At 43.6% G+C, this 27,689-nt stretch overlaps 1 protein-coding gene across 3 annotated transcripts in view; it reads left to right on the top strand.

Moving 5' to 3' along the window:
• The window catches only part of RIN2 (Ras and Rab interactor 2), a 263,520-nt gene that overhangs the window by 165,846 nt on the left and 69,985 nt on the right, over nt 1-27,689 (top strand). For all 3 annotated transcript variants that reach the window (XM_040351005.1, XM_040351004.1, XM_040351006.1), the window contains one exon: nt 11,225-11,336. In XM_040351005.1, the coding sequence (XP_040206939.1) occupies nt 11,225-11,336 (112 nt within the window). The remainder of the gene's footprint in view (nt 1-11,224; nt 11,337-27,689) is intronic.

Here is a 27,689-nt window from a genome sequence, read left to right as displayed (position 1 = left end):
ATGTCAGGGGGACGTGGCTGGAACGGCGCTGGCTGAGACCACATTCATCTACATACTAATGCACTGGGTTGGGGGGCGGGGCGCCTTTTCTTCTCTTTGATAATGCTCTTAAACCTCTGAATGGTGCACTAGCACCAGCTCCCTTCACTGCAACTGGCAGGGAGATCTGTCTCAGCTTACAGTGGCACTGCCAGTTTCATTTGGATCACTGAGAGGAAGCCTTGTGTTAAGTAAACAGAAGGAAAGTGGCTGGTGCACTCGCTGCAAGAGGGTGCTGCTTGCACATGGAGGTGGCATCTGCGTAACTCGTTTGGGCCAAACTGTCCCACAGTGTTTAAAATGGTTGTAAACCTCAGACATGACATGAACAAAGCATATACCTATATAGTGTGTACTTGTCTCAATCCAGGGCAGTGTAATTTCTGTCTGCTGCCTCATTCCTTTGGGGAAGTTCTGCTTGTTTGTATCCACCCCTCCACTGCCATATTTGGCACTTTTCTTTGCCCCCTCTCCTTCTCCTAACAATTTTCCAGGGATACATAACAGGTCCCAGAAGACTGTGGGGCCATTCACAAAGCTTGGCTCACGCATGTGCAGCAGGAAGCCAAAAGCCTTCACTGCCCTTTCCCCTTACCTAAGATACGGTGCCTATACCCAAAGCCGATTAAAGAATTGGAGGACGAGGACATCGCTGGATCCCTGGACATGTGTCCTTATATTAAATGTCAGCAGCTACAGAATAGAGCGCCTCTTTAATTATTGGAGTTCTTCTTTAAATCAGTTGATCAGTTGTGTTCTCTCCACCCCCTTCTGAGATCTTGTGTTGTATTTATTGAAGCTGGCCATTAAAGGAGAAAGATCGTTCTCAAATGAACATAGCTTCAAAGGTTAATTTACTTCTTTACTTTACTTCTTACTAGTTGGGTGCACAGCAGAGAGTCATAATCAAGTCATTTGTACAAAATATCCGCTTGACCAACTGATCCCCATGAATGAATCTCCTCTCCAGAATGCTTTTGTAATGGTTGGTCATTGCCAGAACACTGCACAACTGTGTCACAGAAGAAGTATGGAATACTTGGCATGCAGGGGAAAGTTTTTATCTGTGTGTGGTCAGCTACGGGCGTGAACAAAATGCTCTGATATTTGCCGTGATAGTGGGTGTGTACGGATGTTTAGTATTCACCAGTGCTATTTTATCCTCCAGTACATTCATGAATTCCTTATAAGAAGAATCCAGTATATGTGTATGTGTGTGTGTGTGTATATATATATATATATATATATATATATATATATATATACACACACACAGTTGCAATAAAAAGTATGTGAACCCTTTTGGAATGATATGGCTTTCTGCACAAATTGGTCATAAAATGTGATCTGATCTTCATCTAAGGCCCCGTATACACGGCCGAGAAACTCGACGAGCAAAACACATCGTTTTGCTCATCGAGTTCCTTGTGAAGCCGCCGAGGATCTCGGCGAGCCAAGTTTCCCCGTTGACTAACGAGGAAATAGAGAACATGTTCTCTATTTGGCCCGACAAGATCCTCGTCGGTTTCCTCGGCCGAAAGTGTACACACGACCGGGTTTCTCGGCAGAATACGGCTCCGATCGAGTTTCTGGCTGACAACAATGATGGGACACTATTCCTCCCACTGACACCAATGATGGGACACTATTCCTCCCACTGACACCAATGATGGGACACTATTCCTCCCACTGACACCAATAATGGGTCACTATTCCTCCCACTGACACCAATGATGGGTCACTATTCCTCCCACTGACACCAATGATGGGTCACTATTCCTCCCACTGACACCAATGATGGGACACTATTCCTCTCACTGACAAAAATGATGGGACACTATTCCTCTCACTGACAACAATGATGGGGCACTTATTGACCAAAAGGTTCCCGAAGAAGACATGTGTAATGTTAGGGTTGACATACCCTTCTAGTTAAATGACTGGATTCCTTTTTTCTATATTATGAACTTTCCCCTACAGTTCCTTTTTCTATATTCTTACATGGATCGTAGCACATGAAAGTCACCCAAACAGTCAGATACAGAATAGTTGTGTACTGCCTAGCACCTGTTACTTGCAAATGTTAACAGTCTGAAACAATAGTCCATTATGTAAAATTATAGTTCCCTCTGGATCCGATCCTCGGTATGACATTCCTGGCCCTCAACAGCTGCAGCTATTGGAACGCAAACCTCAGATGGTTATGCTATTTTTATATAACGCAAGTGTTCCTAGAGAAAGGTGCACGGCTAAATCATTCTTGGTGTTGCTGATCTTTGCATGAAAATGTGCTTTCTTAGAACTGCATTATGTTTCCAAACTTTGATCGAACTTCTGAGCTACTAGATTGTGCAGGCTGGAAATATGCTGAGCTTCACAGGATACCATAGAGCTTGGCACTGTGTGCTCTTGGAGGGCTGTGAATTGGACTGGAACCTTGCCATTCATTTCTTCTCTCAAGGAAATCTCCACCCTAGAAACTAGGAAAAGCGCACATTCCTAATACCGTTTGCAGATTTTTTTTTTTTTTTAGGACTTGAACAACAAATGCATACAAGTATTTATTAACATTGTGGGGTTGATTTACTAAAACTGAGTGCAAAATCTGGTGCAGCTCTGCATAGGAAACCAATCAGCTTCCAGTTTTTTTTTGTGAAAGCTTAACCACTTAAGACCCAGGCCATTATGCAGGTTAAGGACCTTGCCCCTTTTTTTCGATTCCGCACTGCATCGCTTTAACTGACAATTGCGCGGACGTGACTCCCAAACAAAATTGGCATCCTTTTTTTCCCACAAATAGAGCTTTCTTTTGGTGGTATTTGATCACCTCTGCGATTTTTATTTTTTGTGCTATAAACAAAAATAGAGCGATAATTTGAAAAAAAAAAAACAATAATTTTTATTTTTTGCTAAAATAAATATCCCCCAAAAAGTTATAAAAAATTTTTTTCCTCCGTTTAGGCCGATACGTATTCTTATACCTATTTTTGGTTAAAAAAAAAAACACGCAATAAGCGTTTATCGATTGGTTTGCGCACAATGTATAGCTTTTACAAAATAGGGGATAGTTTTATGTCATTTTTAATAATAATTTTTTTTTTTTACTACTAATGGCGGCGATCAGCGATTTTTTTTCCGTGACTGCGACATTATGGCGGACACATCGAACACTTTTGACACCATTGTCATTTTCACAGCAATAAGTGCTATAAAAATGAAGTTTATTCCTCAGTTTATGCCGATATGTATTCTTCTATATATTTGTAATAAAAAAAAAAAAAATCGCAATTGGCATATATTGACTTGTTTGCGCAAAAGTTATCGCGTCTACAATGTATGGGTTCGATTTAGGGTATTTTATAATTATTTATTGTTTTTACTAGTAATGGCGGCATGCTGCGATTTTTAGTGGGACTGCGACATTGCGGAGGACAAATCTGACCCCATATGAGACTTTTTGGGCATCCGTGACATTATTACTGTAGCATTACCCCCATTGGAGCTGCTGGATTTTTGGGTGACGTGTTACCTCGTGGCTCCTCCGAATTCTCTAGGGGTGAATGATGCGTATGTGCATGAACAGAAGTAAAGTAATGTCCACTACAGGTGCTCTTTTCTGTGCTCTTTATTACCCAGCCGGGTAAAAACAATAAAACTTGTGGTGAGGAAAGTAAAGTTGAAAGGAGGAAAAACAGCAGATTCAGACATAATGATAGGAAACAGTCCTGCTCCCAAACGTAACACTTCTCTGCGCCACTCCTGCCGGAGTGGGTTCAGTGTACCCGGACAAAAGATAAAGAGAAAATGGACTACAGCGCTACTAATATATAATACAAGGAAAAAAACACAACACAAAAAAACAAATAATTAAAAGCAGCAATCTAAACGGTGAAACCAAACCAATAGTGAAAAATGTAAAATATTGATGCACTAATATTAACTTAATGTATGGTAAGAAGTACAAATAGTGCAAATTGCAAATTCACAATAAATCAATCCCAACACAAATAAACACAATATTAAGTGTATTTTAAGAGTCCTGATATTAAATGGAATATTCCACAATGCCTCCCCTCTGATCAGAGGTGCTCCCAACGCTCCAGCTGTAAGGGTCAGGTGTGCAGGCACCAGTAATACGCAGGAACAATCATGTGCAAAAAAAGGAAAAAGAAAAAACCTCATTGCGCAATATATTATGTTAGATGGAATAAGGACAGAGACTACATCTATAGTGTGTGCACTCACAAAACCCTGCTAGGACTCAGACAAGTAGTTCGCCGGTCAGTTTCAAGGTCTCCTCACTCGGATCCGACTGACTTGGCACCCGATGGTCCCGTCACTGTAGGCTCCTCCCCTACGTGTTGCGTCACTCGTCATTACCCATGAGTAAGTCACGTGACAAGTGACGCAACACGTAGGGGAGGAGCATACAGTGACGGGACCATCGGATGCCAAGTCAGTCGGATCCGAGTGAGGAGACCTTGAAACTGAGCGGCGAACTACTTGTCTGAGTCCTAGCGGGGTTTCGTGAGTGCACACACTACAGATGTAGTCTCTGTCCTTATTCCATCTAACATAATATATTGGGCAATGAGGTTTTTTCTTCTTTTTTTTTTTTCCTTTTTTTGCACATGATTGTTCCTGAGTATTACTGGTGCATGCACACCTGACCCTTACAGCTGGAGCGTTGGGAGCGCCTCTGATCAGAGGGGAGGCATTGTGGAATATTCCATTTAATATCAGGACTCTTAAAATACACTTAATATTGTGTTTATTTGTGTTGGGATTGATTTATTGTGAGTTTGCAATTTGCACTATTTGTACTTCGTACCATACATTAAGTTAATTTTAGCGCATCAATATTTTACAGTTTACCCAGACAGGCCTCTCTCACTGACCTGGCAGCCGGAGTATCACTCGGACAATTGTAGGAATAAGTCTCTGCCACAGACCCTCCTTGGTGAACCTCAGAAGATACCTCTGCCACAGGTCCCCTCTGGGTAGAATTTTTGGAGATATGCCTCCTTGGTTGAGTTACGTCTGGATCTCCTTCAACTTGTCACCCACGTACCGACTGGCAGGTGATCAGTCCCGCAGTGTCCGGCTATCTGTGATCCCCGGTGGTTTCGTACAAGCCCTATTGGACCGCCAGCCTCTCAATGGCGCTCCTCAGACCGATTCCCCACCGAACAGCACCCAGCTTGGGATCATCAAAGGAGGGAACCCAGTCACTCACTGTATCCCCATCGTTGGTTCAGACGCTCCGGACCAACATGGTCCCAGAGCCAGGAACACTGCATGGCAGGCACCCCGGCCAGGTAGGCCATAACGCCGTGGCACCGTCATGTGGCCACAATAAAGGTCGGTGCCACACTGGACGAAGAAGAACCCAGAACAATGCCGTCTGTCCCATAAATACCCCCCCCAGCATGCACAGCAACGTGATTGGCTGCTGGGAAGAGCACCCAAACCTCGACTCCACTGCTGCCACCTGCAGCACTGGGGTTGGAAGAACACCCGGTACAGCAGAATGGCCCACAGCACAGCCAAGCTAAGACAGAGGCCCTATTGTATATAACAATCATGGTCTATACTCTGATCTATATTCAAATTTGACTAGCACCAGTACAATAAAGTACATGGGCGCTACATTACATTGATCAATGCTATAAAAATAACACTGGCAGGGAAGTGGTCAACACTAGGGGGGCGATCTTAAGGGTTAAATGTGTTCCCTCAGCGTGTTCTAACTGTAGGGGGGATGGGCTGGCAGGGATATGACAGAGATCTGCTGTTCCCGATCACTGTGAACAGTAGATTTCTGTCATGTCTCCTGCCAGAATAGGGATCCGCCTTGTTTACAAAGGCAGATCCCCATTCTGCACCTGCGCAATCTGCCATGCAGCTACGGAGATTTGCGCAGGAGAGCTGACCTGCCGCGGTTAATTGAACAAGCTGAAGTTAGAAGCCGATTGGCTACCATGCAGAGCTGCACCAGATTTTGCACTCTCCAGTTCTAGTAAATCAACCCCAATGTGTTCTGCTAAACAAATATCATTCAATTAGGCTACTTTCACACTGAGGTGACTTTCAAGCATTTTAGTGCTAGAAATAGCCTCTAAATAACGCCCGAAAACAGCCTCACATTTATTTCAGTGTCACTTTTCACACTGGGGCGGTGCGCTTGCGGGACGTTAGAAAAAAAGTCCTGCAAGCAGCATCCTTGGGGTAGTTTGGGAGCGCTGTATACAGCCCTGTCCATAGAAATTAATGGGCAGCAGTGTTCATTTTGAAGTAAAATTTCCGATTTTAGTTTTAGTCTTATGTACACACGATCATTTTTCGGGTTGTAAAAAACTACGGTTTTTAAAAATGTAATTTTAAGCGATCGTGTGTGGGCTTCAGAGCATTTTTTTCGGGTTCTAAAAAACAGGCAAAAAAAATTCGAACATGCTCTATTTTGTCATGACGTTTTAAACGTTGTCGTTTTTCGGGTTGTAAAAAATGATCATGTGTGGGCTTTAACGACGTGAAAAACCTGCACATGCTCAGAAGCAAGTTATGAGGCGGGGGCGCTCGTTCTGGTAAAACTACCAATGTCACACGTCCAGCCCCGCCCCCTACAGTTAGAAACACATATGAGGTCACACTTAACCCCTTCAGTGCCCCCTAGTGGTTAACTCCCAAACTGAAATTGTAATTTTCACAGTAAACAATGCATTTTTATAGCATTTTTTGCTGTGAAAATGACAATTGTCCCAAAAATGTGTCAAAATTGGCCGATGTGTCTGCCATAATGTCACGGTCACGAAAAAAAAACGCTGATCGCCGCCATTGGTAGTAAAAAAAAAATTAATAAAAATGCCATAAAACTATCACCTATTTTGTAAACACTATAAATGTTGCGCAAACCAATTTTTTTTTACCAAAAATAGGTAGAAGAATACGTATCAGCCTAAACTGAGGAAAAAACAAGTTTTTTATATTTTTTGTGGGGGGGGGGGGATATTTATTATAGCAAAAAGAAAAAAAAATGGTGCATTTTTTTCAAAACTGTCGCTCTATTTTTGTTTACAGCGCAAATAATAAAAACCGCAGAGGTGATCAAATACCACCAAAAGAAAGCTCTATTTGTGGGAAAAAAAGGACGCCAATTTTGTTTGGAAGCCACGTCGCATGACTGCGCAATTGTCAGTTAAAGCGACGCAGTGCCGAATTGCAAAAACTGGCCGGGTCCTTTACCTGCATTTTGGTCCGGGGCTTAAAGGGGTTTTCCACCTTTTTTTTAAGTTTATTAAAAGTCAGCAGCTACAAAAAGTGTAGCTGCTGGCTTTTAATAAACAGACACTTACCTGCTCCATGGCTCCAGCGACGTGCCGGCCGGGGCCCTGCTCCTCGCCCCCCCTCGCCGGCCGGCGTCTTCATTCTTAGTGTGGGCACCCGGCAGTGACAGCTTTCGGCTTCACGGCCGGGCACCCACTGCACATGCGCGAGCGGCGCCGTCCGATTGGACAGGCGCTCGCCTACAGGGAGGGGCTGTGAAAAGGTGATTAAGCTAATCGCCTTTCCAGCCCCTCGGCGGAAGGAGGAAGTGGGACAGGAAGTCCCCTTCTCCTGAAGCCCCCACTCCCCCCCCAAAAAAATGACATGCCAAATGTGGCATGTAAGGGGGCGAGGAGTGGGTTAAGCGGAAGTTCCATTTTTAGGTGGAACTCCGCTTTAAGTGGTTAATGATGAAATTTCGTTTTTTCTTGAGCCTGAAAAACTTTGTTTTTTACAACCCGAAATATGATTGTGCGTATGCGGCATTAGTCTTTTGACTAAAATGGCATTTTAGTTTTAGTCTTTTGACTAAAATGGCATTTTAGTTTTAGTCTTTTGACTAAAATGGCATTTTAGTTTTAGTCATTTGACTAAAATGGCATTTTAGTAGTTTGTCGTCATCTCAATTGTTTTAGTCGTATTTTAGTAGACTAAAATAGTATTCACTTAGTCGTCTAAAATGTTTTAGTCGACTAAATTAACACTAATGGGCAGTGCCTAAAAAAGGGCTTCAAAAGCGCCACAACACGGCACTTTTAACCCCTTTTTTGGCCGCTAGCTGGGGTTAAAAGCGCCCGCCACTCTAGCGGCCAAAAAGTGTTTCCTATGTGTCACATTCACACTCAGGGCCGCTGTTAGGAATCATGGGGTCCCATACAGCCTACCTGACACCCCCCCCTTCCACACACACACCTGACGGTATTCTATGAAATATTTAAAAAAAAAAATACATTATTAATGGACAAAAATGCCACCCGATTCCACCTCCTAGTACAGTGCCGATCCTGACCTCCCTGGGGCCCTAAGCAAAATTACATGTCACATTAAAGTTGAGAAGCGGGGGGAGGGGTGTTCTGCTGTCGGAAATGACATATGTGAGAAGCGGGGGGTGCTGACTTCTTGCTTCTTCTCCCAGCCAGTGAGTTGAGAAACGGGGTGAGGGGCCGAAAATTACTTTGCACCAGGCGGGCCTCTAGTAATTTGGGGGGCCCTCTGCAGCTTTGCGGGGCCCTAAGCGGCTTGCATAGTGAGCCTATAGCGCTGCATTGTGCTGTAGTAAAATGTAGACATGCTGCATTTTATCTCCATTCCAAGTCACACTATAATGTAAGGCAGAGCAGCTCACCACACTGCCCTACATTGCAGTGAATGAAGTGTAAGTTTTGTACACTTAGCACAAAGTTTATTAAAAAAAAAAAACACTTCTATTTGTTTGTTAGTAGCAGCTCATATTAGTTGCGGTCAGCTGCTCTGCTTTTTCTGCACAGTACACATCCCATAGTCCATCTCGGCAGTGAGCCTTTGTTCCTACATACAATGGCACCATGGTGAACGAATGCAGCCACCAACTAATAGGAAGTCTGATCACAGCAGCAAAAAAAAAAGGGAAAAAAATTCGGAGGCGGCTGAGAGCAATTCAAGGTACTTTTTTAAAGTTAGGAGTACATATCTATATAGATATTTGTTTTTTTTAAATAGTTTAGTGGCACTTTAGGTATGAGTCACAGCACAGTGTGTGTACTCTTATCTTTCATACCGGAGGATGACTGCTATTTCTCCGGCCTTCCTATTATGGTGTGTGACTGTATGGAAAATGTTGTCCCATCACCGGATAGTGTACGCTATGTCTCAGAACATTAACATTTACCACATAAATCATAAATCATATTTATTTTTTATAACCTAATGGCATGTTTTGTGCGGTTTGCCTTGGTTTCAGTGGTGTGTTTCCAGCCTAAAGTCTATATATATGCGTTACTGCACTGTTCAGTAGTGTGCAACGAATTGCATTGACCTTTATTTAGAATGGCACCCCAAAGCACCTTGCCAGCGTACCTCAAAGCTTGCGCCATTTAGCAAACCATAGCACACAGGTGTGAACAATATGTACGTTGTGGTTCATTATACAAAAAAAGTGGGATGGGTCCTTTTTATTTTTTATTTTTTTTTAGTAAGTAACGGTGCTCTGATATCCCATTTACCACTTGCTTACTGGGCACTTAAACCCCCCTCCTGCCCAGACCAATTTTCAGCTTTCACCGCTGACGCATTTTGAATGACAAATGCGCGGTCATACAACACTGTACCCAAATTACATTTTTATAATGTTTTTCACACAAATAGAAATTTCTTTTGGTGGTATTTGATCACCTCTGCGGTTTTTATTTTTTGTTTAAAAAAATACAGATTAATATATATATATATATATATATATATATATATATATATATATATATATATATATATATATATTATAGTTTGTTATAAAATTTTGCAAACGGGTAATTTTTCTCCTTCATTGATCTACGCTGATGAGGCTACACTGGTGGGCACCGATAAGGCTGCTCTGGTGGGCACCGATAAGGCGGCACTGGTGGTCCCCCTCTGTGTTCCCCCTCCATGTCCTCCTTCTGGCTCCTCCGGACCCCCTCTGTGCTCTCCTCTGGGCTCCTCTGGTCCCCCTCCATGCTCCTCCGTGTGCTCTTCCGCTCCCTCTGTGCTCGCCCGCTCCCCCCATGTCCCAGATCTGTTAGGATGGAGAGCAGAGGAAGGAGTCGGTAAATATATCATTTACCATCTCCTTCCTTTTCTGAATGCAGAGAGTCAGTGATCACTGACTGTCCATTCATAACTCAGCAGAGTAAACTGTGTTTACAATGCTTCAGTTTATGAATGGAGAGGAGCCTCTTTCGCCTGTTCATTCATCTTCAGTGCAGCTGAGGCTGCAGAGATAAGGAAAGGGGAATCCGTGTCCTCAGTCCCTTTCCTTGTCTCAATGGGGAGATGTCAGGGGTCTGTTTTGACCTCTGATATCCCACCAAAGCCCCCCAACAGAGCTGATAAAAAAATAATTAATATATTTAAGACATGTGATGAAAAAATATTTAAAAGGTTAAATTGTTAAAAAAAAAACAAAAAAACATTGACACAATCCACCCCCCCCCCCCCCCAAAAAAAATAAATAAATCGTAAAACAATAAATAAATAAATTGTAGAAAATAATAAAAAAAAATGTAATAAATAAAATAAAAAACTACTGACACCTCATCAGTGCCACATGTCAGTGCTCATCAGTGCTGCATATTATTATTATTTTTTTATTCATTTTGTTTATATTTTATTGTTTTTTCCATATACAATTATTACATCTCTTCATCAGAAATATAAAAATTGAAATGCATTGCTGGATATTGGTGCCACTGTCACGTGACATTAAAAAAAGTATAAGTAATCGGTATCGGTGAGTACTTGAAAAAAGATATCGGTGCTTGTACTGGGTCTTAAGAAAGTGGTATCGGTGCAACCCTGTCTGTAACAGATTGTATAACTGTCTACAAGTATCCATGTTTTCTGTGCTTGGTCTGCTAGGGGGTTGAGTACTTTGAAAGTGCACCTAGCCCTAAAAGCAAGTAAAATGTGGAGGCACCATGTATTTCAGCAAGGCTGGACCCTACGCATGTGCCTCCCAGGTGCCCTAGCACCAAGCTGCCTGTGTGCATGTAGCCTACTGTGCTGTGAACGTATTGATTTTGAGTCTCCACAATTTGTTTAATAAAATATGCAATTATATTAGAGTCTGTAGTATAAAACAATATTCCCAGATAGTATTTTCATTTGCCTTCTTACATTTTCCTGTTCACAGACTTTTCTGGTGCGAAAGTCTTCAAAGCTTCAGAAAAAAGTCATATCCCTTCGAGTGCCAGATGAGTTTGGATGCTGCTTCCAGGAATTTGTGATAAAAGAAAGCTCCTACAGTAAGTCATCAAATACTTACTATTTATTAGTTATATATCCCTTTGTTGTAAAGTGTATCCAAAGCCCAAGCTTTGTTTTATTTATTTTTTGGCTAGAGTAGAAAGACTTGGCAGCCCTGTCATGTTTGTATTGTGGTCTGTGTGCCCACTGGGGAGATTCACCCTTTCCATTTGCCCTAGTGACCATCAGAGGCGTCCCTAGGGGGGGGGGCAGAGGGGGCCCTGACCCCCCCAACATCATGCTGTGCCCCATCATGTGCCCCCCCAAAAAAAAAAAAAAAAAAAAAAATATTTTTTTGCAATTTTTGTATTTTGCTCCCCGAGAGGGAGAGCGTCCCCAGTCAGCTCTGCAAGGGATTCCTCCCCCTCCCTGTGCTCGCCGACACTGCATAATGCGAGCGCTCACACAACCAGATATTCTAGCCTGGGCCGTGTTTAAGTGTGTGCACTGCAGACTGCAGTACACTGTAATCACTGAACTACATTATCTCCATCCCTTCTCTCCCCCCCCATCTGTCTCCCTCCCCCTCTCCTGTTCTTTCAAAACATTCACAATTTACTTTCACTTTCAGTTAGGCAGATAATATACGGTGCAAATTTCTTTCCTGCATCCACAGATTGCAGGAAAGAAACTTGCATGATTCCCCCATCAACACAGACACTGCTGACGGGAATATCCCTCCTGCCCAGCAATTGTATTCTCCCGACAAACAGTGATTATCACTAGTGACTATACAGCAACCACTAGTGATAATTATAAGAGAATCTGCTCATTAATAGTTCAAATCTCAGCCAGTTTCTGATGAACCAGCTGAGATTTAAACTGTCTATGGCTGGTCTTAGCTCTTAGGCAGCCCATACATTGATTAGCACTGTGGAGTGTCGGCTTCCTGGCGTGATCGGGCATGTGGGATTTCAAACACATCTGAGCCCATCTCTATTGGTTGTAGACAGTTGAGCTCCCTGCAGGTTGCTTAGCAGCAGTGGACCCTTCTCTGACATGCTGATCGGGATGCAATCCAGGTGATGCTCTTAGTCAAATCCTAGTCATAAATATCAGAGATTTTATTGATCAAAGCCCACACTTTACAGGCATAGAGCCCACATGGCTGCTGATCATACGGTTGATTATATTTATGTGGTTGTACTCTTGATGCTAATAAATACTGTTTTTATTAGATCTGACTGGGAGCATCACCTGGATCACATGCCGATCAGCATGTCAACAGAGAAGGTTATACAGCATTACTGCTGCTAGGTGACCAGCTGGGGGCTCGGCTCTCTATAACCAATAGTGACAGCCTTCCCCTGCATGCACCCATAATGTCACCAGCACTAGGTCCTAATAGACTGCCGCCGCTGCCAAGGAGACAGACGCCAGACCAGCGCTGTAAATAGCAGGGACAGGACAACTGGGGATCCCCACTGTGGCAGAACACCAGGGCCCGGTGGCAAGACAACCTTTGCAACACTGATAGTTCTCCCACTTCTTTGGACCCTTATATTTTCTTGGTGTGCTGGTGACATATATCTCTTGTTTTCTGCCACCCTGGGGGGCCCCAGTAGAGTAGGAAGGGAGCTCACTGCAGAACATGTGAAAGGGCCCATAGTGGGATCGTAGTAAAGGGCCCCAGGATATATATATATATATATAATTGCATTTTATAGTTGGCCCCCCTACTTTTGTCCCTGTCCCCCCATGTGCCCCCCCTAAATATGAAAGCTGGAGACGCCACTGGTGACCATTGAGCCTGAGTTCACACTTGGGGGGGGTGAGGGTCACCGCACGTGATTCGCACAGGAATTGCACTGAATTCCTGTACACATCACATGCAACGTCTGTGCGGTGCGATTTAAGCTTTAAAGCGGAGGTTCACACAAAAAGTGAACCTCCGCTTTTTGGATCCCTCCCCCCTCCGGTGACACATTTGGCACCTTTCAGGGGGGGAGGGGGTGCAGATACCTGTCTGAGACGGGTATTTGCACCACTTCCGGGTGTGATCACCACGGGGAATCCAGCCTGTGACGTCACCCGCTGTCTTCTGGGAAACACTGTTCCCAGGAGAGAGCGGGGACCAGTGATGGCGCGTCGCGATCCTCGCGCATGCGCAGTAGGGAATCGGGCAGTGAAGCCGTCAGGCTTCACTTCCTGATTCCATCACCTAGGATGGCGGCGGAAGCAGCAGAGGACCGAGCGATTTCTCAGCCTCAGCTTCTAACATCGCAGGCGCACTAGACAGGTAAGTGTCCATTTTTTAAAAGTCAGCAGCTGCCGTATTTGTAGCTGCTGACTTTTAAAAAAAAAAATATCGGCGGAACCTCCGCTTTAAGCATTGGCATTACTTACCTGGAGTTTGTATGTTCTCCCTATACCTTCGTAGTTTTCCTCCCACACTTCAAAGATATGCTGGTAGCCTAATTGGCTCTTGTCTAAAATGACCCTAGTATGTGTATAAATGTGAGTTAAGCCTCGTACACACGATCGGTCCATCCGATGAGAATGGTCTGAAGGACCGTTGTCATAGGTTTACCGATGAAACTGACTGATGGTCCGTCGTGCCTACACACCATTGGTTAAAAAAACGATTGTGTCAAAACGCGGTGACGTAAAACACAACGACGTGCTGAAAAAAAAAAGTTCAATGCTTCCAAGCATGCGTCGACTTGATTCTGAGCATGCGTGGATTTTTAACCGATGGTTGTGCCTACTAACGATCGTTTTTTTCCCATCGGTTAGGAATCCATAGGTTAAATTTAAAGCAAGTTGACTTTTTTTTAACCTATGGTTAAATAACCTATGGGGCCCACACACGATCGGTTTGGACCGATGAAAACAGTCCATCAGACCGTTGTCCTCTGGTTAACCTATCATGTGTACGAGGCCTTAGGGAACTTAGATTGTAAGCTCCTTGAAAGCAGGGACTGATTTTAATGTACAATATACATGTAAAGCGCTACATACATTTTCAGTGCTATATCAGTACCTGTGATAAATAATTCGCAAATGGGGGTAAAGGTTTAAGACTATATATACTATAACACTCACACATCATCTAATGAACTATTTTGGCCACATTGGGCAATAAGCTTGTGTCTGTGGATGGCCCCAAATACTGTTGGCTGGGCACCTATGTGGCTTTCCACTGACTGGATAATTTAGAAAGCTTTTCCTGCCTTCCTATGCTTGAGTGCAGATTTGAATAAGTAGACGTGAATGTAACTCAAAGCACGCATCCCAATAACTTGTTGCAATTGTAATTATCTCACCACGCCACACTGTTTGTAACTGTTATTGTACAGATATGTTTGTATAAAGCCCAAGATCAGTTGTGGCAAAAAAGAGGCTAATCACAGTACAAAATAATACCCGTATTTCATGCCTCTGTAATTTCATTTGTTCATTGTGAATCCATGGATGTGAGCTTATTTCTGCCAACTAAACCAATCTCTGCATTGTGTGGAGGTGATGGAGCGTCTTCTGTGCCCCTGCAAGAACCGATTTGGCAGCACTATGCAAGTTCATTTGAGGGCACTTGTCTATTAATTTGATTAACCAGAGACCTAACAATTGAAAGCCAAATGATTTGATGAGAACATTCAAGAGAGCTGAGGTTTACTACTTCATTATTAAAGGACCAATGAACTTAAATGACTGCTATTTATATAAAGAGCTGTTGTTTATTGGCTGTTGTCTTCACCTGCCTGATTGAGGTTGCCTTTTTTAATTGTATCCGTACCCAAAACATCTTGGCCCGGATTCAGAAAGCACTTACGCCGACGTATACGCCGCGTAAGTGCACGGATGCGCCGTCGTATCTATGCGCCTGATTCTCAATGCTAGATACGACTGAAATCTGGCTTCATCCGACCGACGTAAGTCTCCTACTCCGTCGGAGCCTGGGTGCATATTTACGCTGGCCGCAAGGGGCGCTTCCATTGATTTACGCGTTGAATATGCAAATGACGAGATACGCCGATTCACTAACGTACTTGCGCCCGTTGCAGAAGTATACGTGGTTTACGTAAGGCGTACGTCCGGCGTAAAGTTAACCACTTGTCGACCGCCGCATGTATATGTACGTCCACAGAATGGCACGTACAGGCATATGGGCGTACATGTACGTCCCTGCCTTTCCACGGGTCGGGGGTCCGATCGGGACCCCCCCCCCCGCGCTACATGCGGCGGTCGGATACCCGCGGGGAGCAATCCGGGACGACGGCACGGCTATTCGTTTATAGCCGCTCCGTCGCGATCGCTCCCCGGAGCTGAAGAACGGGGAGAGCCGTATGTAAACACGGCTTCCCCATGCTTCACTATGGCGGCTGCATCGATCGAGTGATCCCTTTTATAGGGAGACTCGATCGATGATGTCAGTCCTACAGCCACACCCCCCTACAGTTGTAAACACACACTAGGTGAACCCTAACTCCTACAGCACCCCCTGTGGTTAACTCCCAAACTGCAACTGTAATTTTCAAAATAAACAATGCAATTTAAATGCATTTTTTGCTGTGAAAATGACAATGGTCCCAAAAATGTGTCAAAATTGTCCGAAGTGTTCGCCAAAATGTCGCAGTCACGAAAAAAAATCACTGATCGCCGCCATTAGTAGTAAAAAAAAAAAATAATGAATACAAATGCAATAAAACTATCCCCTATTTTGTAAACGCTTTAAATTTTGCGCAAACCAATCGATAAATGCTTATTGCGATTTTTTTTTACCAAAAATAGGTAGAAGAATACGTATCGGCCTAAACTGAGGAAATTTTTTTTTATATATATATATATATATGTTTTTGGGGGATATTTATTATAGCAAAAAGTAAAAAATATTGAATTTTTTTCAAAATTGTCGCTCTATTTTGTTTATATAGCGCAAAAAATAAAAAACGCAGAGGTGATCAAATACCACCAAAAGAAAGCTCTATTTGTGGGGAAAAAAGGACGCCAATTTTGTTTGGGAGCCACGTCGCACGACCGCGCAATTGTCTGTTAAAGCGATGCAGTGCCGAATCGCAAAACCTGGCCTGGGCATTTAGCTGCAAAATGGTCCGGGGCTTAAGTGGTTAAACCTCCTAAAGCAGGGGTAAGTCATGTTAGGGTATGGACGTCGGAACAGCCGTCGTATTTTACGTCGTTTACGTGAATGGGGCTGGGCGTAGGTTACGTTCACATCGTAGGCATTGCGCCGTCGTATCTTAGGGAGTAAATTCAACGTGATTCTGAGCATGCGCGCGCATGCGCCGTTCGTTCGGCCCTTCATTTGCATGGGGTCACGGTTAATTTACTAATGTATCACGCCCACTACCTTCCTACTTTGAATTAGGCGGGCTTACGCCGGCCAATTTACGTTACGCTGGCGCAACGTAGGGAGCGAGTGCTTTGTGAATACTGCTCTTGCCTCTCAGAGTTACGTTGGCGTAGCGCATATGAGATGCGCTACGCCGGCACAAATATACACCGCTCTACCTGAATCCGGGCCCTTGTTTTGAAATAAGGAAATGTTAGAACTTTTCCAAAGAGTGCCGGGAAATATAAAATACATGTAAATAAATATATATGTATATATAATCTGTTTGGACACAATGCCTAAATTCGAAATGATTTTCGATCGGCCAGAGAAGGTGACACAGCCACAGACCAGCTTGAAACACAGTTTACAAAAAACAGCAAAGCAGATATATCATGAACCTCTTTTAGCATGGTCTTACTCCCAATTAGGCCCTGTTTTGAAATGATCAGGTCTCTAACTGCAATCAATATTCCATATTTCCAGCTGTGATAGTCACATTCATAAAAAGAGATTACGTGAATGTAAAAGATAGCAATCAGGTAGACACCAAACACGCCTATACTACAAGGTTTGGAAGTCTGGGATACATTACACATCTGAAAGAGACATAAATAATATCTATATCATATTTGGTCTCTCTTGAATTGTAATTTCATTCTGGGAAATACTATATTGGTTGTTGGATTGTAAAACCCTGTCATATGGGGATGAAGATATGTTTTAAAAGCTGGCATTTAGGATGTGTCTGCTGTGCACAATAAAATACACCAGCACCCCCTTTACTCTTTGATTAGGTGGGGATTTGGCTGTGTGACACCCTCTCAAAGGTCAACAAAAATCTGGAGCTCTCATTTGACTTTAACTACTTACTTACTGGGCACATATACCCAGATGAAATTTCAGCTTCCGACACTGCGCCGCTTTAACTGACAATTGCGCAGTCGTGCAACGTGGCTCCCAAACAAAATTGCCGTCCTTTTTTCCACACAAGTAGAGCTTTCTTTTGGTGGTATTTGATCACCTCTGCGGTTTTTATTTTTTGCGCTATAAACAAAAAAAGAGCGTAAATTTTGAAAAAAAAAAATCAATATTTTTTACTTGTTGATAAATAGCCCAATTTTTTTGAAAAAACATATTTTTTTTCTCAGTTTAGGCCGATACGTATTGTTCTACATATTTTTGGTAAAAAAAAAAAAAACGCAATAAGCGACAGGTTTACGCAAAAGTTATAGCGCCTACAAAATAGGGGACAGAATTATTATTATTTTTTCTTTACTAGTAATGGCGGCGATCTGCGATTTTTATTGGGACTGCGACATTATGGCGGACACTTTTGACACATTTTTGGCGCCATTCACATTGATACTGCGATCAGTGCTATAAATATGCACAAATTACTGTATAAATGTGACTGGCAGGGAAGGGGTTAACACTAGTGGGTGAGGAAGGGGTTAAATGTGTACCCTGCATAGTGTTTCTAACTGTGGGGGAAGGGGACTGACTGGGGGAGGTGACCGATCTGTGTCCCTATGTACAAAGGACACAGATCGGTCTCCTCTCTCCCTGACAGGACGTGGATCTGTTTGTTTACATACACAGATCCACGTCCTTGTCTGTGTAACCGCCGATCGCGGGTGCATGGCGGACATGGCGGCCGCCAGGCGCGCGCATCGGCCTCCCCGGCAATTGGCATCCACACTGCGGCCGTATAAAGTCGTACGGCCGGCAGAAAGTAGTTAAAACTAAAGAATGCTGAGAGAGTCCTGTTTCTTAAGGCCAGTGACTTATATAAGGCCCCGTACACACGTCCGAGAAACTCGACGAGCAAAACACATCGTTTTGCTCGTCGAGTTCCTTGTGAAGCCGCCGAGGATCTCGCCGAGCCAAGTTTCCTCATTGACTAACGAGGAAATAGAGAACATGTTCTCTATTTGGCCCGACGAGATCCTCGTCGGTTTCCTCGGCCAAAAGTGTACACACGACCGGGTTTCTCGGCAGAATACGGCTCCGATCGAGTTTCTGGCTGAATTCTGCCGAGAAACTCGGTCGTGTGTACGGGGCCTAAGAGTAAATTTACCCTGTAAGCAAATTAGACTCTGCACATAACCAACGACCAGGCAAAATCGATTGTGTTTGTTTTTTCATCTTTATTTTACTGTTGCGTATGTGTCAAGATCAGAGGTCAGGCTCACAGACCAGTTACTATAGCAATAGCGTGACTTCCACCGATCAGCAGGATATCAATAAGTAAACACAGTTTATTGATGATCAATTGCTTCAGCCAAACACTAACCATGAGTGAAAGAAAAGTTTTTGTGTTATCATTCATATTTTCTGAAAAATTGCCAAGAAATCATAAATTCTGTGTGTATGTAAACGGATGCGCCGTCGTATCTATGCGCCTGATTCTCAATGCTAGATACGACTGAAATCTGGCTTCATCCGACCGACGTAAGTCTCCTACTCCGTCGGAGCCTGGGTGCATATTTACGCTGGCCGCAAGGGGCGCTTCCATTGATTTACGCGTTGAATATGCAAATGACGAGATACGCCGATTCACTAACGTACTTGCGCCCGTTGCAGAAGTATACGTGGTTTACGTAAGGCGTACGTCCGGCGTAAAGTTAACCACTTGTCGACCGCCGCATGTATATGTACGTCCACAGAATGGCACGTACAGGCATATGGGCGTACATGTACGTCCCTGCCTTTCCACGGGTCGGGGGTCCGATCGGGACCCCCCCCCCCCCGTGCTACATGCGGCGGTCGGATACCCGCGGGGAGCAATCCGGGACGACGGCACGGCTATTCGTTTATAGCCGCTCCGTCGCGATCGCTCCCCGGAGCTGAAGAACGGGGAGAGCCGTATGTAAACACGGCTTCCCCATGCTTCACTATGGCGGCTGCATCGATCGAGTGATCCCTTTTATAGGGAGACTCGATCGATGATGTCAGTCCTACAGCCACACCCCCCTACAGTTGTAAACACACACTAGGTGAACCCTAACTCCTACAGCACCCCCTGTGGTTAACTCCCAAACTGCAACTGTAATTTTCAAAATAAACAATGCAATTTAAATGCATTTTTTGCTGTGAAAATGACAATGGTCCCAAAAATGTGTCAAAATTGTCCGAAGTGTTCGCCAAAATGTCGCAGTCACGAAAAAAAATCACTGATCGCCGCCATTAGTAGTAAAAAAAAAAAATAATGAATAAAAATGCAATAAAACTATCCCCTATTTTGTAAACGCTTTAAATTTTGCGCAAACCAATCGATAAACGCTTATTGCGATTTTTTTTTACCAAAAATAGGTAGAAGAATACGTATCGGCCTAAACTGAGGAATTTTTTTTATATATATATATATATATATATATATATATGTTTTTGGGGGATATTTATTATAGCAAAAAGTAAAAAATATTGAATTTTTTTCAAAATTGTCGCTCTATTTTGTTTATATAGCGCAAAAAATAAAAAACGCAGAGGTGATCAAATACCACCAAAAGAAAGCTCTATTTGTGGGGAAAAAAGGACGCCAATTTTGTTTGGGAGCCACGTCGCACGACCGCGCAATTGTCTGTTAAAGCGATGCAGTGCCGAATCGCAAAACCTGGCCTGGGCATTTAGCTGCAAAATGGTCCGGGGCTTAAGTGGTTAAACCTCCTAAAGCAGGGGTAAGTCATGTTAGGGTATGGACGTCGGAACAGCCGTCGTATTTTACGTCGTTTACGTGAATGGGGCTGGGCGTAGGTTACGTTCACATCGTAGGCATTGCGCCGTCGTATCTTAGGGAGTAAATTCAACGTGATTCTTAGCATGCGCCGTTCGTTCGGCCCTTCATTTGCATGGGGTCACGGTTAATTTACTAATGTATCACGCCCACTACCTTCCTACTTTGAATTAGGCGGGCTTACGCCGGCCAATTTACGTTACGCTGGCGCAACGTAGGGAGCGAGTGCTTTGTGAATACTGCTCTTGCCCCTCAGAGTTACGTCGGCGTAGCGCATATGAGATGCGCTACGCCGGCACAAATATACACCGCTCTACCTGAATCCGGGCCCTTGTTTTGAAATAAGGAAATGTTAGAACTTTTCCAAAGAGTGCCGGGAAATATAAAATACATGTAAATAAATATATATGTATATATAATCTGTTTGGATACAATGCCTAAATTCGAAAAGATTTTCGATCGGCCAGAGAAGGTGACACAGCCACAGACCAGCTTGAAACACAGTTTACAAAAAACAGCAAAGCAGATATATCATGAACCTCTTTTAGCATGGTCTTACTCCCAATTAGACCCTGTTTTGAAATGATCAGGTCTCTAACTGCTATCAATATTCCATATTTCCAGCTGTGATAGTCACATTCATAAAAAGAGAATGTAAAAGATAGCAATCAGGTAGACACCAAACACGCCTATACTACAAGCTACAAGGTTTGGAAGGCTGTTTGGGATACATTACACATCTGAAAGAGACATAAATAATATCTATATCATATTTGGTCTCTCTTGAATTGTAATTTCATTCTGGGCAATACTATATTGGTTGTTGGATTGTAAAACCCTGTCATATGGGGATGAAGATATGTTTTAAAAGCTGGCATTTAGGATGTGTCTGCTGTGCACAATAAAATACACCAGCGCCCGCTTTACTCTTTAGGTGGGGTTTTGGCTGTGTGACACCCTCTCAACGGTCAACAAAAATCTGGAGCTCTCATTTGACTTTAACTACTTACTTACTGGGCACATATACCCAGGTGAAATTTCAGCTTCCGACACTGCGCCGCTTTAACTGACAATTGCGCAGTCGTGCAACGTGGCTCCCAAACAAAATTGCCGTCCTTTTTTCCACACAAGTAGAGTTTTCTTTTGGTGGTATTTGATCACCTCTGCGGTTTTTATTTTTTGCGCTATAAACAAAAAAAGAGCATAAATTTTGAAAAAAAATTTAATATTTTTTACTTGTTGATAAATAGCCCAATTTTTTTGAAAAAACATATTTTTTTTCTCAGTTTAGGCCGATACGTATTCTTCTACATATTTTTGGTAAAAAAAAAAACGCAATAAGCGACAGGTTTATGCAAAAGTTATAGCGCCTACAAAATAGGGGACAGAATTATTATTTTTTTTTATTATTTTTTCTTTACTAGTAATGGCGGCGATCTGCGATTTTTATTGGGACTGCGACATTATGGCGGACACTTTTGACACATTTTTGGCACCATTCACATTTATACTGCGATCAGTGCTATAAATATGCACAAATTACTGTGTAAATGTGACTGGCAGGGAAGGGGTTAACACTAGGGGGTGAGGAAGGGGTTAAATGTGTACCCTGCATAGTGTTTCTAACTGTGGGGGAAGGGGACTGACTGGGGGAGGTGACCGATCTGTGTCCCTATGTACAAAGGACACAGATCGGTCTCCTCTCTCCCTGACAGGACGTGGATCTGTTTGTTTACATACACAGATCCACGTCCTTGTCTGTGTAACCGCCTTTGCGGGTGCCTGGCGGACATCGTGGCCGCCAGGCGCGCGCATCGGCCTCCCGGCAATTGGCATCCACACTGCGGCCGTATAAAGTCGTACGACCGGCAGAAAGTAGTTAAAACTAAAGAATGCTGAGAGAGTCCTGTTTCTTAAGGCCAGTGACTTATATAAGGCCCCGTACACACGTCCGAGAAACTCGACAAGCAAAACACATCGTTTTGCTCGTCGAGTTCCTTGTGAAGCCGCCGAGGATCTCGGCGAGCCAAGTTTCCTCATTGACTAACGAGGAAATGGAGAACATGTTCTCTATTTGGCCCGACGAGATCCTCGTCGGTTTCCTCGGCCAAATGTGTACACACGACCGGGTTTCTCGGCAGAATACGTCTCCGATCGAGTTTCTGGCTGAATTCTGCCGAGAAACTCGGTCGTGTGTACGGGGCCTGAGAGTAAATTTACCCTGTAAGCAAATTAGACTCTGCACATAACCAACGACCAGGCAAACTCGATTGTGTTTGTTTTTTCATCTTTATTTTACTGTTGCGTATGTGTCAAGATCAGAGGTCAGGCTCACAGACCAGTTGCTATAGCAATAGCGTGACTTCCACCGATCAGCAGGATAGGCACACAGGCAGTCACCGCGGCGGATGACGTGGGCTGACCTAAGGTGCAGGAAAGACGAGAGCAAGACACTGGCTGAAAAGGGCACAATAATCTGGCAAACAGGAAGTGCAGAGACATGGTTGAAATCAGGAAGTTCATGGGAGGAACAAAGAGTTCAAGGTTCAGCAGAAATCAAGACACAAGGCAGCGTTGTCCAATGGATCAGACAGGGTGCTGTCCAGCATCTAGGGTAGCTCAGCAAGAAGAGTCTTTGCCAAACACAGCAGAGGTCTCAGGTTCAAGTCCAGGCCTTGACAGTATGTCTGTTCTGTAACATAATTTCTGTAAATATTTTCTTACATCATCGTTCTGCTCTTTTCATATATACTATATTTCCTTTGTGAAGGGCTTTGTGGCTTTAAATTCTGTTACATTCCTGTCTGTGTGTGGCAGAAAGTGTTACAGACATTTAATAAAGGTCAGAATAGCAACATTGGGTGGTGTGAATGGTGGGAGCTGCTGTTTGTGTATTAACCACTTAGCGGAGACCCTACGCACATTTTCTGTGGCAGGACAGCCGCTCTATGCCAGATCACATATGGGTCTGGGGCACGCGCTCACGATGTGATTGGACACAGCAGGAGCCAATCAGCGTTCATCGATCATTCAGGAAAGAAGTTGAATGGCAGTCTGACAGAACGACAATCTGCCTTGTTTATATAGATAAACAAGGCAGATTGTTGTTCTGTCAGTAGGGAAGGTAGTGATGCAAAGCAGGAACACCGATCTCTACCTTCTTCGCATAGTACAAGCACCTCCCCCACAGTAAGCACATTTTAAGCACATGTTAACCCCTTCCCAGCCAGTGTCAGTACAGCAACAGTGCACATTTTTAGCACCGATCACTGTATTGGTGTCACTGGTTCCCAAAAAACGATCATATATGTCGCAGTCCCGCTATAGGTCACTGATCGCGACCATTACTAGTAAAAAAAAAAAAGACGCTGTAACTTTTGCACAAACCAATCAATATACATTTATTGGGATTTTTTTTACCAAAAACATATTGGCCTAATTTTTTGAAGATTTTTTTTTATTTGATGTGTTTTATAGCAGAAAGTAAAAAATATTTTTATTTATTTTTTCTAAATTGTCATTATGATTTAAATAAGTAAACACCGTTGATTGATGATAAATTGCTTCAGCCAAACACTAACCATGAGTGAAAGAAAAGTGTTTGTGTTATCATTCATATTCTCTGAAAAATGGCCAAGAAATCATAAATTCTGTGTGTATGTAAACTTATGAGTACAACTGTATACAATGTGTTAATAAAACCTGTAATGATAACTAATAGCTAGATTCAGGTAGAGTTAGGTTGGCGTATCAGTAGATACGCCGACCTAACTCAGAATCTGCGCCGACCTATGTTTAAGTGTATTCTCAAACAGAGATACGCTTAAACATATCTAAGATATGACGGCTTGCTCCGTCCTATCTTAGGTTGCAATATTGAGGCTGGCCGCTAGGTGGCGCTTCCATTGCGGTCGGCGTAGAATATGTAAATTAGTAGATACGCCTATTCACGAACGTACGCCCGGCCGACGCAGTACATTTACGCCGTTTACTTAAGAGATAGGCCGCCTAAAGTTATTACATCAAATAGATGGAATAGTAATGTTAAGTATGGCCACCGTTCCCGCGTCGAAATTCAAAAATGTTACGGCGCATGCGCAGTTAAAAAAAAAAGTCAAAAACTTCAGGTGCAAGCCCCATTAACATAAAACACGCCCCCTTAGACAAATTTGAATTAGGCGCCCTTACGCCCGCCCGCCCGCTTTAGGCTACGCCGCCGTAACTTAGCAGGCAAGTACATTGTGAATCATGTACTTGCCTCGCTAACTTACGGCGGCGTAGCTTAAATGCCTTAAGCTACGCCGCCTTAAAGTTGCGGCCATCTACGTGAATCTGGCTATAAATGTTTTGCTTTTTTTAGTCCGCTGTAAGGTGTAAACCTTTATTTTATGTAAACTGAGTTAAAGCAGTTGTAGTTTTTTTTTTGTTTTTTTACACCTGTAAGGGAAAAGGCATAATGAGCTAGTATGCACCGCATACTTACCTTAGAATGAGGCATTGGTGTCCCTCCTGGTCCACGCCGAGGCAGCTGACATTTTGGCTTTGTTTGTCTTACCGGTATCGCCGCTCCAGCGCTTTGATTGGCTGGAGCGGCAATGTCGTCACTCCCACGCATGCGCACGGGAGACTTCTTTCCGGCAAGGTCTGGTGGCTGCCGGGCCTTAAGCCGAAAATCCCCTGTGCGCATGCGCCGCTGCATTCAGCGGCTCATTGCGAGGGGAATATTGCACTGCAACAGGAACAAAGAAGGAAAAAAAACTCTGAATAATGTTATATTTCTTTTCTTAAAAGGATTGTAAAGTTATTTTTTTTACTTTTACCTACAGGTAAACCTATAATAAGGCTTACCTTTACGGTTTAGGAGATATTTTTTTTACCTACAGGTAAGCCTTATTATAGGTTTACCTGTAGGTAAAAGTAAAAAAAATAACTTTACAATCCCTTTAAGAAAAGAAATATAACATTATTCAGAATTTTTTTCCTTCTTTGTTCCTGTAAGCAGTGCAATTGAAGGTCATTGTGGTGAGCCTGTCCTCATCCTAAATCAGCCATATTTCCAGGAGACAGTGGTACTCGCTTAGCTACATAGCAAGTTATCACATCGGATAGATCCCAAGTACAGTGCGCAGATAGGAATTGTAACCTTCTATACATAAAAGCTCTTCTATGAAAACAAAGTCATGTTTTTGGTTTTCTAGGACTATCACTGTAGGGAGATTTGTGGTTTTCACATGAAGGGTGATTTGGTGGTTTCCTGTCTAGTAGCTGAGGATCTTTGAAAGAACTGTATTCTTCTGTATGGAGACAGTGGGCTCAGGACATGTCTCATTCTTAGATTCTCAGTGTTAGACCTCTTTCATCCTTTGCCGAGGCTGAAATTACATTTTCTTTTTGACTCGGTCCCAATAAATGTCTAAAATACGCATTGTGTTAGCGGGTTCTGAAGTGCTGTGTAAAAAAGCTGGACATACGGGGCTACAACTGTGTGTCTCAAAAAATGTTCATAATAAATAAGTGAAAATACTATAAACCAGGCCATACATTATACAACAGCGGTCCCCAACCTACGGCTGTGTGAAAGAAAATTATGCCAAGGCCCACGAGGGGGTAAACGATATTTTGTATGGGATTTGTTAAAGCAATGGCTGGTGTTTGCGCTTCAATCATTCTGACACCGTATCAACTATGGTACCGGGATGATTGAAGCGCATAATTTCCATTATTATATTGTTTTAAAAAAATTAAATGTAATTTGCCACTGTCATCTGCCAACAGATGCAGCTTGTCTCCTGCCAACAGATGCAGATTGTCACTTACCATAGTCGCCTGCCAACAAATGCAGCTTGTCACTTGCTAGATGCGGCTTGTCACTTGCCTGGTACAACTTGTCACATTCCAGGTGCGGATTGTCACTTGCCAAATGCAGCTTGTCACTTGCCAGGTGTGGATGGTCACTTGCCAGGTGTGGATTGTCACTTGCCAGGTGTGGATTGTCACTTGCCAGATGTGGATTGTCACTTGCCAGATGTGGATTGTCACTTGCCAGGTGTGGATGGTCACTTGCCAGATGTGGATTGTCACTTGCCAGATGTGGATTGTCACTTGCCAGGTGTGGATGGTGACTTGCCAGGTGTGGATGGTCACTTGCCAGGTGTGGATGGTCACTTGCCAGGTGTGGATGGTCACTTGCCAGGTGTGGATGGTCACTTGCCAGGTGTGGATTGTCACTTGCCAGGTGTGGATTGTCACTTGCCAGGTGCAGCTTGTCACTTGCCAAATGCAGATTATCACTTGCCAGGTGCAGATTGTCACTTGCCAAGTGAGGGTGGATCGGCCGAAACTTAGTGTAGTGTTTGTGGCTGGCTGCGGGGACTGAGCAGTGGTTATGCGGGGTGGGCAGTTAGAGATGATGTCATCTCTCTGCTCGCATACAGCACCTCAGACAGTGTTCACAGCTGACTGTAAGGGCAGAACAGCTGTGATGCGGGGCAGGAGGCAAGAGGTTATGTTATTTCTGCGCTCTCCTGCCGTACCTCTGAAAGTGCAGCCTTGTCGGCGGCCCGGCTGCAAACAGGCTACGGCCCGGCAGTGGGCCGCGGCCCGGGGGTTGGGGACCCCTGTTATACAATGTTACTTCCTTCAACTATAATGCTTGATTCCTCCATCAACACAGTGTTGATGGGGGAACCCCTCCTACAGCGCTAATGAATTATGACAGCAGGAGGTTTCCCAGCCATCAGAATGCAATGATCACTAGTGGCGGCTCTAGAAGTTTAGCAGTGACCACAAGAAAAAAAACAGACAAGCTGGTTGCATTGACGTTGATCCGTTGAGTTCAGAAAAACCAGCCTGCCCATACACGGTTCCTGCTGCACCAGCTGAATTTCGATCCATCTATGGCCGGCCTAATTCGATGAAAAAAATAATGTTTTCTGCTTTTAACAATCCACTGATGATCTGTACGTTGCTTTTATTTATCATAACCAGTTTGCTTGTATTTTGTCTCACCAATACAGTTTCTAAGTCGGATGTTTTCTTCTCTTAATGCATTCTATTAAAGTGGTTGTAAACTTTGTTACACCACTTCTACCTACAGGTAAGCCTATAATAAGGGTTACCTGTAGGTACTGGAAATATCTTCTAAACCTGCACGGTTTAGGAGTTATTTACCATAAACTCTTGCGCCAATGACATCATCGGCGCACACGCACTGAAGAAAGGGCACAATTGTGCCATTTTTAAAGGGCCTGTTCCATGACCGGCGGCTCCTGCACACATGCGTGGGAGTGACGTCACGCTACTCCGGCCAGTCACAGAGCCAGAGTC

The sequence above is a fragment of the Rana temporaria genome, chromosome 4 (assembly GCF_905171775.1).
Source record: "Rana temporaria chromosome 4, aRanTem1.1, whole genome shotgun sequence".
NCBI classification, from domain to species: Eukaryota; Metazoa; Chordata; class Amphibia; order Anura; family Ranidae; genus Rana; species Rana temporaria.
The sequence above is the reverse complement of the archived record's forward strand: the minus strand, read 5'-3'. Positions and strand labels throughout refer to the sequence as shown.